The following is a 15,075-nucleotide window of genomic DNA, read 5'->3' as shown; positions in this document are numbered from 1 at the left end:
TCTCCCTTCAATTCTATAAATGCGTCAACATCCATTTCTCCCTGACCTCTCAGATGCCTGAAGGCAACCTGTCAGTCTTAATACAGTTACAGACAAATTTCTAGTTCCAGAGGTAGAAGTGGAAATGCATGTGCATCGACGCAAGTCTAGAACTTGCATATACCTAGGTGAGCTTTAAACCTTCTGCCCATAAGGAAGAAGGGAAGGGGGGGGGGATCCATATATGAAGGGAGAATGAAGTTGCCATCACTTTGGGCCATGGGCTGGGGTCATGAGTCTAGGGAAACTTTTTTCCTAAGGCCATTTTGCCCTTAAGATCACCAGATTCTGTAAATGTATTCCAGTCTTTATATTATTGGAACTCCTCTGCTTTGTTTGATACTATTGATAACTCTTGCCTTCTGGGGATCTCAGTCGCCTGGCTTACCTCTTCTGGCTCTTCTTCAGAGTTCTTGTTTCCTCGGGGGCTCCACTCTTAGAGTAGTCTCATCCCTCTGGAGTAGTCTCATCTACACCCCCTGCCTTAGGTGGGATTCCCCAGAAGCAGACCCTGAGACAAGATTCATGGGGAAGAGATTTATTAGGAAGTATTCCCAGGAGGGGAAGTAGAAGTGAGGAGAAGGAAAGGAGGCCAAGCCAGGATCAAGTCAAGTCACATAGGATTGCTGTGGAGGCAGTGCGGGTCAGTCTCAGAGTTGTCCCCACCAGGGTGTGGCTCAGCGTGTGTACATCCCTTTGCCTATCCTCATTGCTTGGACATATGTACATCCCGAGGTACTTCTGTCTCTTGTGTTTACAGGTAGAAGAACCTCAGGCAACCAGAGAGCCACATCTGACAGAGTCAGGGAGAGCAGGACAAGAGCTAATGTGCACACAGATAATAAAAAGGCCCCACAGAATGTGAGTGGGGCATGGGCACTGCTGACTATACCTCCTCTCTGTGCTGAAGGCTCACACATCCCCAGGCCAGCCCCACTCTCTCTTAAAGATCACATGTGACTGCTTAGCTGCCCACTTGACATCCTCTTTTCCTGCTGGCCCTACAGCCATCTCACACTGGTAACCCTGTCCCATGGGCCCCATCTGCTCACCTCCTATGGTGGTGAGCCCATCAGTGGTGGCTCAGGTTCTCACGTTCATCCCAGGTTGAAAATGGGGGTCTTCCAATTCTCCCTCCTCTCTCCTCCTTGCCCTGGGAGGGTTTAAGTCATCACTATGAACTTCTCTCACAAGTGTTCTCAGTTGGGCCCTTCTCCACTCCTAATACTGCTGTCTCCCTGGTTAGAACTTAACTCACTGGCACCAATCCAACAGCTCCCGAATTGTTCTTTCTGTCTCTAGTCATCAAGTCCACCTTCCTCACTGCCACCGTGGAGCTTTCCCTGAAACACCTTCTAATTCCGCCACCTCCTTACTTAAAACTCTCCAAAAGCTTCCCTTCACCTCCTGGAAAAACTTCCAAGTTCCTTAATACAGCAGGCACAGCCCTGCACGCCACCACTCCTACCTGTTTTTTACAGTCCCTTCTCTTGCCATTTTTTGCTTCACCCCAGCCCCCTCACTGAGGTCATATAGAACCCTACAGTATTAGTTTGCCAGAGCTGCCATAACAAAATATCACAGACTGGTATGTGGAAATTTATTTCTTATGCTTCTGGAGGCTAGAAGTCCAAGATCAAAGTGTTAGCAGGTGTGGCTTCTTCTGCAACCTCTCCTCTCTGAGCCCACACATGGTCTTTCCTTTGTGTGCCTGCATTCCTGGTGTCTCTCTGTGTGTCCTAATCTCCTCTCCTTGTAAAGGGTACCAACCAAATGCCTCATTTTAACTTAACTAGCCCTTTAAAGGCCCTGTGTCTAAATCTAGTTGCATTCTGAAGTAGGGCGGGTTAGGGCTTCAACATAAAAATTTTGGAGAAATGTAATGCAGCCCATAACATCTACTGTCTGCCTGTTCTTTCTTAACCTCCTTGCCTTGTTTTCATGTGGTCTCTATTAGAATGTCCTCCCCTTATTGCATGACCCCAAATCATCATGATTCAACACAGATATCACCACATTCCAAAAGTCTCAGGCTCTCTCCTGACAATATAAGCATGTGACCCTCATCTGTACCCCCTAAATGCTCTGGTTGTATCTCCATCCCTCATCTTACTACATTATTTGATAATTAAATTCAGAATGAGCCATGTTATATTGCCAATTATCGACCCTTTTTAACCTACAAACACATTAGTTTCATATGGTCCAACCTAATGCAACTTTCTTCTGAGTTATGAGCCTTGTGAATCCAGGGACTTCTTCACCTCTGTATACCACAGGGTTTGGCACTAAATGGATACTCAAAAATGTTGAAGAAATGAATGTCCTAGACAACAATGATCTCTGTCCCTGAGGTTCTTTCTATATTATTTGCAGCGTTGAAATATTGGTCAGAAGACAGTAGATAGAAAAACCCTAGGCTGTATCCTCAGAGTTCTAAGGACTGGGAGATTACTGTGGCAGGTTTAGCTAAAAAGGGTGGCTGGGAAGATGTGAGGTTTGAACTGGGATGGAAAGAAAGGCTAACATTGAGACTGGGAAAGAGCTGGAAGGAAGGGAACTCAAGGAGCAAAGCATGGCAGGCATAAACAGTGAATTAATTGTGGAAATGGACATTAAAGTGAGAATGAGCTTCCTGGAAAGGATAGCCATCAGGAACCCCATGAGACTGAAGGGGGCCAGGGAAGGACAGGCTAAGTAATGGAGTTCCTTAGATGCCAGATTCAAAAGTTTGCACGTGACCATCCAGGCATTGGGGAGCTATTTTCAGTTCCAAGAATGACATAATGAAAATGAGAGTTCTGGGAAGATTACCCAGCCTGTGAGATCACACATGATCAGAGAGACAGAGACTAGAAGCCATTTCAGGAACCCACACCTGAATTTAGAAGAGCTTAGGATCCTCTTCCTGGTTGGCCTAGGGCTCTAAGTGGCTCATTTGGGGCTATTCAAAACTGGTTGGAGAGTCCATACAACTTCAGAGAAGGCTTCTAATAATAGGATGTAAAGCTTTCTCTGATTGCAGATAAGGATTGGATTGACCCACTAAAGGAAGTGGTTGAATATGTGGGCTTTGTGAAGTTTGTTATGACTTTAACAGAGTGAAAGGCAATAGTCCCAGCTCCTTATTGGCCAAAGCCTGGTCTGTCCTGCCTCATTTTAGAGAAACAACAGCTGCGAATGAAGGTCTGGACCCTCTCCAGAGCTTGTCAGTCTTCAGGTCTCAACCCCAGAGAGTAGTCTAGGGTTTAGGAAGCCAGAGTGCCTGGATTTGTGTCCTGTTCTGACTCTTCCACTTGCTGAGTGACCTTGACAGAGGTACACAGCATAATAAGCTTTGGTCTCCTCACTCTAACATGGGGATGATAACACAATGATTTCTACTTTATAGATGAGTAAGAGGGATAATGTGATGAATATGTACAAATCACTCAGAACACATATATTGGGTTGAGTCACAGAGAATTGCCGTTTTGGTAGATCTAAAATGGCTCAGTAGTGTCAGTTTCCAATGATTCAACCTACAGTAAACACTCAACACATGTTAGGTACTGTCATCTAGACCCTCTGACACTTGGTCAATATTTACCCAACGAGCGACGGAGGGCACAAGGACACAGCCCTCGCAGCCAGCCCCACTCTCTCTCCTGGTTTGTTCTGGTTTCTGTCTCTTCTCTCACTGCTGCTGTCCTCCTCTGGCGAAGACAAAGGCACTCTTCTCCTGTCTCTTTAGCAACTGGAGCCTGGAAACACTACTTTTCCTCTTGATTAACTTGGAATTGGCAAGAATGTTCAAAAAGTTAATTTATAAACTTAAATTTTTTTCATTATTTATTTTTGAGAGAAAGAGACAGAGCGGGGGAGGGGCAGAATCTGAGAATCTGAAGCAGGCTCCAGGCTCTGAGCTATCAGTGCAGAGCCCAACATGGGGCCTGAACTCGCAAACCACGAGATCACGACCTGAGCTGAAGTCGGATGCTTAACCGACTGAGCCACGCAGGCACCCCGAAAAGTTAATTGTATTAAGAGGTTAAGAGGATTTTTTTTTAATTTTTTTAATGTTTATTTATTTTTGAGAGAGTCAGAGACAGAATGCGAGTGGGTTGGGGCAGAGAGAGAGGGAGGCACAGAATCTGAAGCAGGCTCCAGGCTCCGAGCTGTCAGCACAGAGCCTGATGCGGGGCTCCAACTCACGAGCTGTGAGCTCATGATCTGAGCCGAAGTCGGACACTCAACTGACTGAGCCACCCAGGTGCCCCAAGAAGTTAAGAGGATGTTTAAAGAGGGGGTGGGGGAGCAAGAATGCCTGGTTACCAATGAAAAAGATGGGATTAAAAACAAAAACAAACCCCCCCAAAAAGTTTGAACATTAAACAAAGATGCTTAAACTAATAGCTTGAGGCAAGAATTACCTCGGCAATGCTTCTAAGACAAATGGAATCTTCATACCTTCCTGGAACCTACTTTTGGTCTCATCTGTACATCAGGGCCACACTGGTGTCCCCTCTGGTGCTGCTCGCTCGGTACAGTTCCCCTGGCATTCTGTGCAGAATCTGACCACAGCCCTGAGGAGAAAACAATTCTGGCCTCTATGGCTTCAAGCGTTCTTACCTGAGTTCTGACCGCTGGCACTGGCATGTGCACTTCCTGGGATCTCTACATACATACCTTGGAACTCCTACCCTCCACTCCATCCCTCAAGCCCGGGACCCCCTTCACCCCATTTTTTCTGTCTTGTTCTCTTTTTTTGAGCTGCGCACACTAGCAAGCTAGCTGTAGAGACGGTTTCTACCCTTTCGTGACAGGATGGTGCTGTACCTGTGCCAGCAATTTCTGAAAAACCTTAAGGCTCTCAGCTAGCCAGAAACAGACTCTGCCCTTTCCTGTCTCAAAGGCCAGCTCCCTCCCCCTGAGCTGCCCACTCAGTTCCTGTTTCCTGTTGGAGGGACACCCTCAGTTCACACTTCTTTTACCCGGCAAAGATGATAGACATGTCCTGAATATTTGAACTCAAATAGCACTCCCTGTTCATTTTTCTGAACCATTCCCTGGTTACTCATCACTCAGATATTTCTAAGGGAGGGATAGAATTCTCCTTGATAGGCCCCTAATTACATATTTACTGTACATCGTGTTTCATTTTTACAATTACATTTAGTAGCGTTTTTTAAATATAGAAAAACTTAAAGAAGAAATAAAGTAGTTCATAATCACTGCTTAGTTAACCATGGTGTGGGGGTGGGTTTGTTTTGTTCTGTTTTTGTAATAAAAGTACTAAGAGGAAAACCCAGACAGTTTAGAAAGGTGTTAATTCCATCCCCACCATTGCAGTCTTCATTCACCCTAAGATAATCTCTGCTAGCATTTTCTTGTGAATCCTTCCAAAAATAAATTTTGTAAGTATACACGCATACTTCTGTATTGCTCCCCCGTGTGCGACTGATTCATTATAACACTATTTGCCTGTGAAATATTTTCCTAAAACATAATACTAGTCCTGTATAATAATAATTCATGTATATAAACCAATCTATAATAATTCACTCTTATTTTGCCTCTGAGGATATCTCACACACTCAGCCAATCCTAGCATGATGTACACTACATTCATGGCTAGTGAGTGTTAGTTGCCCGCTCAGAAAAACTCTCATCCTCCCTGTACACTTCCCCCCAACACCATCATTTAGTTTGTGTTTTGGCCAATAGTTTTGACCAAGAATGGCTCACAAACAATACAGGTATTTGACTGGACTGCTGCAAGGACACATAAAAAGAATCTTCTACGTGTTAAGTTTTATAAGGGCTTCTTCCTCTTTCAAGTCAGTGGTGGAGGAGATAAAGAATAAAAAAGAGGGATTATATTTGTGTTCAAGATTGCACTGGAGGTTCTAGCCAAGGCAGTTAGGTAAAAAAGTGAAATAGAAGGCATCCAGATTGGAAGGGAAGAAATAAAACTATCTCTTTTTGCAGGCAAAATTATTTTATATATAGGAAATCCTAAGGAATTTTCTCTCCAAAAAACTGGCAGAACTAATAAACAAATTCAGTAAGGTTGCGGGATACAAGATCAATGTACACAAGTCCATTGTGTTTCTATACACTAGCTATAAATGATCTGAAAATGAAATTAAGAAAACATTCATTTGCAATAACATCAAAAATAATGAAACAGTAATAAATTTAACAAAAGAAGTGCAATACAGTGGAAACTACAAAACATTGTTGAAGGAAACTGAAGAATGAAGTAAATGGAAAAACATCTTGTCTTCATGAATTGGAAGACTTAAGATTGTTAAAATGGCAATGCTCAGTGTCAAAATTCCAGCTGCCTTTTTTTTTTTTTTTTTTTTTTTTTCAGAAATGGACAAGCTGATCCTAAAGTTCATACGGAAATTCAAGGGACCCAGAATAACAAAAATGATCTTGATAAAGATTGAGGACTCATACTTCTCAATTTCAGTACTTACCACAAAGCTACAGTAATCAACACAGTGTGATACTGGCATAAGGACAGACATATAGACCAATGGAATAAAATTGAGAGTCTGGAAACAAACTGTTCTTTCTGTTTATGATCAGCTGGTTTTTGACAAGGGTGCCAAGACCATTCAATGGGAGAAAGAATAGTCTTTTCAACAAATGGCCATGGGGTAACTGGATAGCCACATGCACAAAATGAAGTTAGACCCTCTGCTTCATACCACATACAAAAATTAACTCAACATAGATCAAACCCCTAAATGTAAGAGCTGAAAACATAGGTATAGATCTTCATGGCCTTGGATTAAGCAACTGTTTCTTAAACTAAAGAATAAGTGACCAAAGGGGAAAAAAATCAATAAATTGGACTTCATAAAAATTAAAAACTTTTGTGTTTCAAAGGACTCCATCAAGAAACTAAAAAGACAACCCACAGAATGGGAGAAAATATTTGTGAATCATATATGAGGGACTAGTATTCAGGATATATAAAGAACTCCTATAACTCTTATAACTCAAAAGACAACTCAAATTAAAAATGGGCAAAAGGGGGCACCTGGGTGGCTCAGTCAGTTGAGCATCTGACTCTTGATTTTGCCTCAGGTCATGATCCCAGGGTCATGGGATCAAGCCCCATGTCAGGCTCCATGCTGAGTGTGGAGTCTGCTTGGGATTCTCCCTCTCTTTCCTTCTGCCCCTCTCCCCCATTCATGTGCTCTCTCTCTCTCTCCCTCTCTCTCTCTCTCAAATGATTTTTTTAATGGGCAAAGGATTTAAATAGACATTTCTCCAAAGAAGATATACAAATGGCTAATAAGCACATAAAAAAATGTGACATTATTAGCCATCAGGGAAGTGCAAATCGAAACTTCAGTGAGGTATCACTTCATACCTACTAGGACAGCTATCCTGAAAAGTCAGATAGGAACAAGTGCCACAGAGGATTTGGAGAAATTAGAACCCTTGTACATTGTTGGTGGGATTGTGAATTGGTGCAGCTCCTTTAGAAAGCAGTCTAGTGGATCCTCAGAATGTAGCACATAGGGTTCTCATACAACCCTGCAACTCTACTCCTAAGTATTTACCCAAGAAAAGTGAAAACATAAGTCCAGCCAAAAACGTGTACACAAATGTTCATAGAAACATTGTCCTTAATAGCAAAAGTAGGAACAACCCTAATGTCCATCAGCAGATGAATGGATAAATAAAGTGTGTTGTATTCGTGCAATGGAATATCATTCAACCATAGAAAGGAATGAAGTACTGTTATGTGCTACAAAAATAGATGACTCTTGAAAACATTATGTTAAGTGAAAGAAGCCAGTCACAAAAGGCCATGTGCTGTATGATTTCATTTATTGGAAATAGTTGGAATAGGCAAATGGATAGAGACAAGAAGTAAATTAATGGTTGTCAGGGACTGGAGTGAAGGGAAAAATGGAAAACCACTGCTAGTGGGTGTGAGATCTTTTTTGGGGGTGATGAAAATATTCTGCAATTAGGTACTGGTGATGGTTACACAACCTTATGAATATACTAAAACCAGTGAATTATACTTGTTTTTAGTTTTTTTTTTTAATGTTTAATTTTGAGAGAGAACACAAGTGGGGGAGGGGCAGAGAGAGGGGGCAGAGGATCTGAAGCGGACTCTGTGCTGACAGCAGCAAGCCCGATGTGGGGCTCGAACTCACAAACCATGAGATCATGACCTGAGCCCAGGTTGGCCACTTAACTGTACTGAGCCACCCAGATGCCCCTGAACTTTTTTTAAATGGTGAATTTTATGATATGTGAATTATATCTCAATTTTTTTTAAAGAGAGGGATTGACGGAAATCATTGCATATTTTATAACATTTCATAACATCATTTCAGCCTTAGCAGGGTTGACCAGCAGTGTCTGAAGGAGAGATGGAAGATGAAGTTATGGCAGAAGGCAACTGATTTCCTCAGGGCATTGGATGAGCCCCAAGGAGCCATATCTAGCACTGGATGCCTGGAAGATATCTCCATGGGGTTTGTGGTATAACAACCCCACCTAGAGATGAGTCACTTCCAAGAAAGCATCCCTCAAGTACAAGTATATACACATGAGTGAGTGTGTGTGTCAATTTGTTTCCACCACATACCGTCCCTTCCATTGTTCTCTTAATAACCTGAGGTGCCTGGGTGGCTCAGTTGGTTGAGCATCCAACTCGATTTCAGCTTAGGTCATGATCCCAGGGTCATGGGATCAAGCCCTGCATAGGGCTCCATGCTGAGTGTGGAGCCCGCTTAAGATTCCCTCTCTCTCTCTCTCTCTCTCTCATTCTCTGTGTGTGTGTGTGTGTGTGTGTGTGTCTTCCTCTCTCCCTCCCTCTGCCCCTCTCCCCTGCTCACACACTCTCTCAAATTAATAACCACAATAAAAACTAAAAAAATAATAATAATATAGTCCTGACTCTAGTTCTATTATCAACACATGTAGGTTTTTTTTTTTTTTAACTACTGCAGAATATTCCAGGATATGAGTGTCCCACAACCAACTAACCACTTGTCAACCACTGGACATTTTGGTGATTTCTAGCTTTCTGCTTTTCCAAACAATACTGTGGTGAATGGTCTTACTGTTAATGCACAGCATGTTAAATATAAGACCTAAATAGTACTCAGTTGCCCGCAAGGCTGAGAAGAGAGCTCTTCTCCCAACTACTCATCTTGTTTTACATCCTGGTGCATACTGGGCTTCAAACCCAGGCAAGCCCTCCACCCCCCTGTGGCTACCAGTCCTCAGCTCTGTGCCATTCTCCACCAAGGAGGGAAAGTCCTTCTCCAGCTCCCACAGACCATCTGCTCCTCTTTGAGTCATAAGATGAGACGAATCTTCCCACCATCTCAGCACACAGCAGCACACATGCTGTTGGTGTTCAAAAAGTGCTTCCAGCCCCCCTTACAAAATGAAGCCAGTGTTTGTCTCATTTGTCTCTTTCTGGGATAGTGTCATGGGTTTTTTTTTTTTTTTTTTTTTGATGCAGTACAAAAAAGTTTTCCCTTATTACCTTTTCTCCTGAAATCACCTCCTGTAATTTCCAAGTTCTCTGTATTCCTATGTTCTGAATGTGTATAGCTGATGGACAGCTTGCCTTTCATCATGATCACCCTAGCCCTGAATAGAGTATGCAGCTCCTTTTAACCTGGATTCTGAGGATTCCAGTTCAGGTTTACTGCATATGCACCTCTCTTGCCTTCGCCCTCTCTCCTAGACTACAACTCTGTAAAAAATATAATGAAAGCCTCTTATGCTTGGATCATATACTCTTACGCTACATCTATCCCCAAATATATGTGGTTGAATAAAATTAAGTTTCCTCTAATTCATTTACGTGTGTGTGTGTGTGTGTGTGTGTGTGTGTGTGTGAAGTTTATTTATTTATTTTGATAAAGAGAGAGAGCAGGGGAGGGGCACAAAGGGAGGGAGAGAGAGAATCCGAAACAGATTCCACACTATCAGCACAGAGCCCAACACGGGGCTTGAACTCAAGAAATGTGAGATCACGACCTGAGCCCAAGTCAGATGCTTAACTGACTGAACCACCAAGCTCCTTGTGTGCTTGTTTTAATCAGAATTTTTAATCAGAATCACCCTTGATGCTGATTTGGCATGACCAAGGCTACATAGCAAACCTGTTGACTCCACTATAGTGGATGAATAATGTTTTACATCTAAATACTGCAGCTTAAATAATTCTGGGTTATTTTATCTCCTAAAATCCTAGAACATTAGGGTCAGAAAGGACCTTGAAAGTGATTCTGCCTAACCTTCTGTATCCCTGACAGACAGCTACCCAGCTTCTACCAAAGGATTTCCAGGATCCAATTCTCTGGCAAGCAGCAATTTCCCTGTGGGTATGCCCATCTTAAAATGGCCTTCCTCAGACTGGGCTGGAACTGCCTCCTTGTAAGTTCTGCCAGGTCATCTTATTTACCTCCAGAGTTGCACAGGATTTGCCTTGTTCTCACCCAAACAAATTCACATGTGTGAAGACCATTGTCTTTCCTTTCCTGGTCACTAGGTCCCAAGATTTGGAAATCTGTCATACCTAATGCAAGGTTGGGAGAACCCTTGCCTTCCTGGGCTTGGTCCTTTGTTGTTGTCTTCATTGACAGTGACTTTCTCCAGATACAACACCTGACCTGAACACAGTGCTGTTTGCAGTTACACCTTTGAAGAATTCAGTGGGACTATTCCTGCTTCTCTTGTCCGGCTAGGCCAGAAAAGAATGGACAAGTACTGATCAAGTTGGATGCACTCACATATATACCATATTTCATTTTTAAACCAGTATCCTACACCTTCTAATGGTGGTCCTACCATTCCAATCCCCACACATTTTTCTCTCCTCAGTAACGTTCATTGAGTGCTTCCGATGTGCCAAACACTTTTCTAAGCACTCTATGTACATGATCTCATTTTGTCCTCAAAATGGCCCTATGAGATGGGTTCTGGTACCATCTTCCTTCCCATGTGAGAGATGAGGAAACCAATACATAAGGGTGTTAAGCAGTTGGCCACTTTTCTACAGCCAGTAGGTGGCAAGCCGGGATGCAAGTAGAGGAAAGTCTGGCTCCAGAGCTCAGCTCTTGACCACTGCTCTGGACGCTGTCTGATGCCCTCCCCAGCAGTACTTCCAACTACCTTCTCGTTGCTCCTGTTGAGCCCACCTACCAGCGTGGTTATTATTTTGGAAGTCACATCAATCGCTGTTGAGTTTATGGGGAAAGACTTATTCTTTCAAACCTCTTTGTTCTTATTAACTATTGTCTTATTAATTTTGGATCTTCATGTCAGCATGTGCTTGCTGTTCTTGCCTGTGGATGCTGTCAATCAACCAGCTAGACTCCCAGCTTGGACTAAAATGCAAATCTTCATTCCTGGGGCTCAGCCTAAGTAGTACTCCCTCCTGGTTCTAGCCAGTAATTAATCAACAGCCTTGAGTTCTGTTTTTTAACCTAAAACAACCGCTATGCACTCACCACTGCTACATCCATTCTGCCAGCTGACTTCTGTCAGGATGCCTGATGCCCGCAGTGAATTTCTGGAAGTGGCCCTCCAGATTCTATGTTCACTCCTATAGTTCCTCATTTTCTGTTCTAAGAGCTCACAAGCTCTGTGTGAGTCACAGTCACGAATTTCGTCTTTCCTCCTCTTAACCCCTCTTCCTTAGCAAATGAGAATAACATTTGTCTGTCCCCACCAGTCCCTTTCCTGTTGTCTCCGTTGGTGATGTCCCCAGAGGTCTATGATTGCCAATGGAAGCTTTCAGTTGTGACATGTCCCTTACTGGGGCCTGGCATCAGAACTCTTCAAGGAGGAGGGAGCCCCCATCACCTGTCCCAGGCATCAGTTCCCACAGAACAATGCTGTTCTGCCATGTGCAATTTGAAAATCATTCTCCTTGGCAGGAAAGTTGAAGCAAAGTGGGAGTTCAAGTACTTCTGTTGGTTCCGTTGCATCTTCACACCTGGTCTTTTTTATGCTCCAAACAATCCCTCTAAAGCCCCTTTTGTTGTCCTAAACATTCTCCGTTAGCATCAGCTCCTTCTGACTTTTTGCCTTCCTGACAAGGATTTTATAGTTTCTGGGCTCTTATATTCCAGCATCCCCCGCTTTCATCTTTCGAATATGGCCTCTGAAAATTCACCTCATCGGAAACCTCCTAGGCAGCCATCTTGGTGTCTTTGCTCTCTGTTGTCTTCCTTATGTCCTTTGAAGACATGTCCAAATTACCTCTGGCTATGGTGTGGTGATATACGGCTCAGACCATTGTATTAATCTCTATTTTATTTTTTTTTTTCCCTCTGGGATTTTGTTTCCTAGGGAGTTCTGATTTATGGGCCCTCAAAACCTGAGGACTATTTTGGTTTTGTACTGATGCTCATTGCTTCCTGCTTTTCGAAATTTCATCCTTCATTTTCCTACCCTGCTTTTCAGAGCTGGTGGACTTTGTATTTTCTACAGTTCCACTAACTACAGATCTTTCCTTGGTCACCTTCAGCAACTGACCTCTCTTTCTATAGGTTCTGACCACTGGCTCCTTTCACCATCAGGGGTTACAACATACGTCTGCACTTTTCTCTGGCTCCTTGGAGGGAAGCTTCCTTCTGTCTTAAATCATCTTAGCAATTGCCTTTTTCAACACCAGAGTAATATCCTGCTGTGTCTGCTACAGGATAATGGTCCCTGATGGGGAAGAGAACCTTCAGGCTGGATAACTGTTAAATCCATTGTGAAAAGCACACAGATAATCAAACTTGCCAAACGGTAGCCCTGACACAATACAACTTCATTAGTTAAAGGTGTGCACAACTTTCTGTCCACTTCTCTCTGGTGGCACAGTCCAAAGTCAGGTTGGTGGCAAGGATGCACATTTTATAGATGGGAAAGTTGCTGCACAAACAAATGGAGAATATAAGATTCCTGTACTTTGAATTATTTCCGCCTTCATTTTTTACCCAGGATTTTAGAAATCTTCTCACAGAGTGGTGTAGACTATAGGCTTTTGTGTCAGAAATATGCCCAGACCTAGCTCACAAGAACTTTAGGCAACACCTGAAATTTGTTGTTTTTTATTCATTTTCTGCTGATTCTTCAAGGAGCAGATTTAAAGACTGTCCCCTGCAGGGTTTACACTCAAAATTGGGTTTCTCAAAGGGAAGGTGTAAGTCCTCATTAATGTGCCGTATCTTCTTTAAAATACTTTTTATTTTGCAATAATTTTAGACTCACACGAAGTTATTAAAACAAGAGGTTCTGTGTACCCTTCGCCCAGCTTCCCCTAATGATAACATGTAGGACCACAGAGTGAGGTCTTTTGTTAATGCCTTTGCCTGTCATAGGCGGGGTCAGCTGGTGTTCCCTGAACTCCAGTCAGAATGCATTATGCCGATGACAGCATTCATGCTGTGCTTACAAAATGCCAACAGGAATTCTGGCTAAGTGCTACTAGATGCTACAACAGCCTGATGAGGTGTCATTGTCACGATCGCTGTCCCCTTTTTTACAGATGAAAGAACAGGCTTCGTGGGGTTGCTTGACTTGCGTGGTTCTTAAGCGGCAGAGTTAAAATTCACACCCAAACTCTTACCCAGTGTTTACACTGCTTCCTCTGTAGGTCCCACATGCTCATGTGGGGCTCAGATAAGTACAAGGAGGCCAGTTTCTGGACAAAGGTAGTGTTTAACTTCCTCCATTGTGGGGGCATGAGTGAGGCCCAACTCCCGGCCTTTCACACCTGGCAGGTCAGCTGTGATGGATAGACAGATAAGCATGTTGAAAAGCTAACGGCCTGTGGTCTCATTTCTTTCTCTCTCATTTCTGGGATGCTTAGTTTCTGGCTCAGGCACAACAGTGGAGAATTTATAGATGAAGATATCTCGTGGCTCTCACTTCTACTGCCAAGGGGTAGGAGATGGAGAAGGCTGGCAGACGGCCCGTCTGGGCGGTGGCAGAACAGGAGGTGTTCAGACCCAAGCTGACACGCCTGAGCACCTTTCGGAGGCATTTTCCCAAATCCCACCTTTGGTGATACTCCTACAGAATCGGTCCTTTCTTTGGGAGGTTTGAGTCTAAGTGAAATCACTGTGTTATCAAATATCACTGCTATCTGACAGTTCTTTCAATGTCCATATTGCTTCTGAGCGCAGCGGAAAAGGAAGGAGGCAAGGAAGGAAAAGGTCATGCTAATCTCGGTTGTTGCATTTGGTGCCAGGTCCAACAGAGACCAAGGACATTTAAGCCCAAACGACCTTGGTAACTTGATCTCCCACATTCCATGTATTCCAGCCAAGGAAATAAACACTGGTGTGTCATGTTAGAGAGATGCTTAACACTTTTATGTTCACAAAGTGCCTTCATGTTATCTGAGCGTCATCACGCTCTGGATAGGTGAGGAAACTGAGCTTCAGGGAGGGTAAGCCACCTGTCCCAGTTTCTCCACTTCTATTTGGCGCATCCACCACGGGGGCCTGGATCTTGGGGACACCTCAGAGTTCAGCAAGGACTTCAGTGTTCCAGCCTCAACTCTGCCACTAACTGGCTTTGTGGTCTTCCCCAGGCCTCACTTTCCAGCACTTTAAATGGACATAATCATAGTACCTATCCCAGCAGGTTCTTGTGAGGGTAGAAGGACGTCATATGTAAGAAGAACTCTGCAGAGTACCTGGCACAGGAAATGGTAGCTGTTAGTATTAGTTCCATTTTCCATCCATTAGGAATGAATCTGGCTACAATTAATAGAATAGTAAAGCGATTTTGGCTTAAACAAATGAGGGTTCTTTTTCTCAGACAATAAAAAGCTTGAAGGCAGTCAGTCTCGGGCTGGCCAGCAGCCGAATGATACCATTAAAGACTATTTACGTTATTTCTTTGGTTGATTCTAGTCCCCATAGCATATTGACTTACTGCCTCCAGGTTGCAAGGTGGCTGCTGTACCTCCATCTTCCAGTCATATTTCCCTCTTTTGTAAGGAAAGCAAAAAAAGTGGGGTTGAACCCCACTTCAACCACAGTAGACATCTGC

At 43.4% G+C, this 15,075-nt stretch overlaps 1 protein-coding gene across 10 annotated transcripts in view; it reads left to right on the top strand.

Moving 5' to 3' along the window:
• Positions 1-15,075, top strand: part of AOPEP (aminopeptidase O (putative)) — a 341,245-nt gene that overhangs the window by 197,929 nt on the left and 128,241 nt on the right. Inside the window, exon 8 of one of the 10 annotated variants that reach the window (XM_053205178.1) lies at positions 8,394-9,155. The exons of 8 other annotated variants lie outside the window; for them this stretch is intronic. In XM_053205178.1, the coding sequence (XP_053061153.1) occupies positions 8,394-8,547 (154 nt within the window). In that variant the 3' untranslated portion in view covers positions 8,548-9,155. One more of the 10 variants, XM_053205180.1, reaches the window with a different exon arrangement.

The sequence above is a fragment of the Acinonyx jubatus genome, chromosome D4 (assembly GCF_027475565.1).
Source record: "Acinonyx jubatus isolate Ajub_Pintada_27869175 chromosome D4, VMU_Ajub_asm_v1.0, whole genome shotgun sequence".
NCBI classification, from domain to species: Eukaryota; Metazoa; Chordata; class Mammalia; order Carnivora; family Felidae; genus Acinonyx; species Acinonyx jubatus.
The sequence above is the reverse complement of the archived record's forward strand: the minus strand, read 5'-3'. Positions and strand labels throughout refer to the sequence as shown.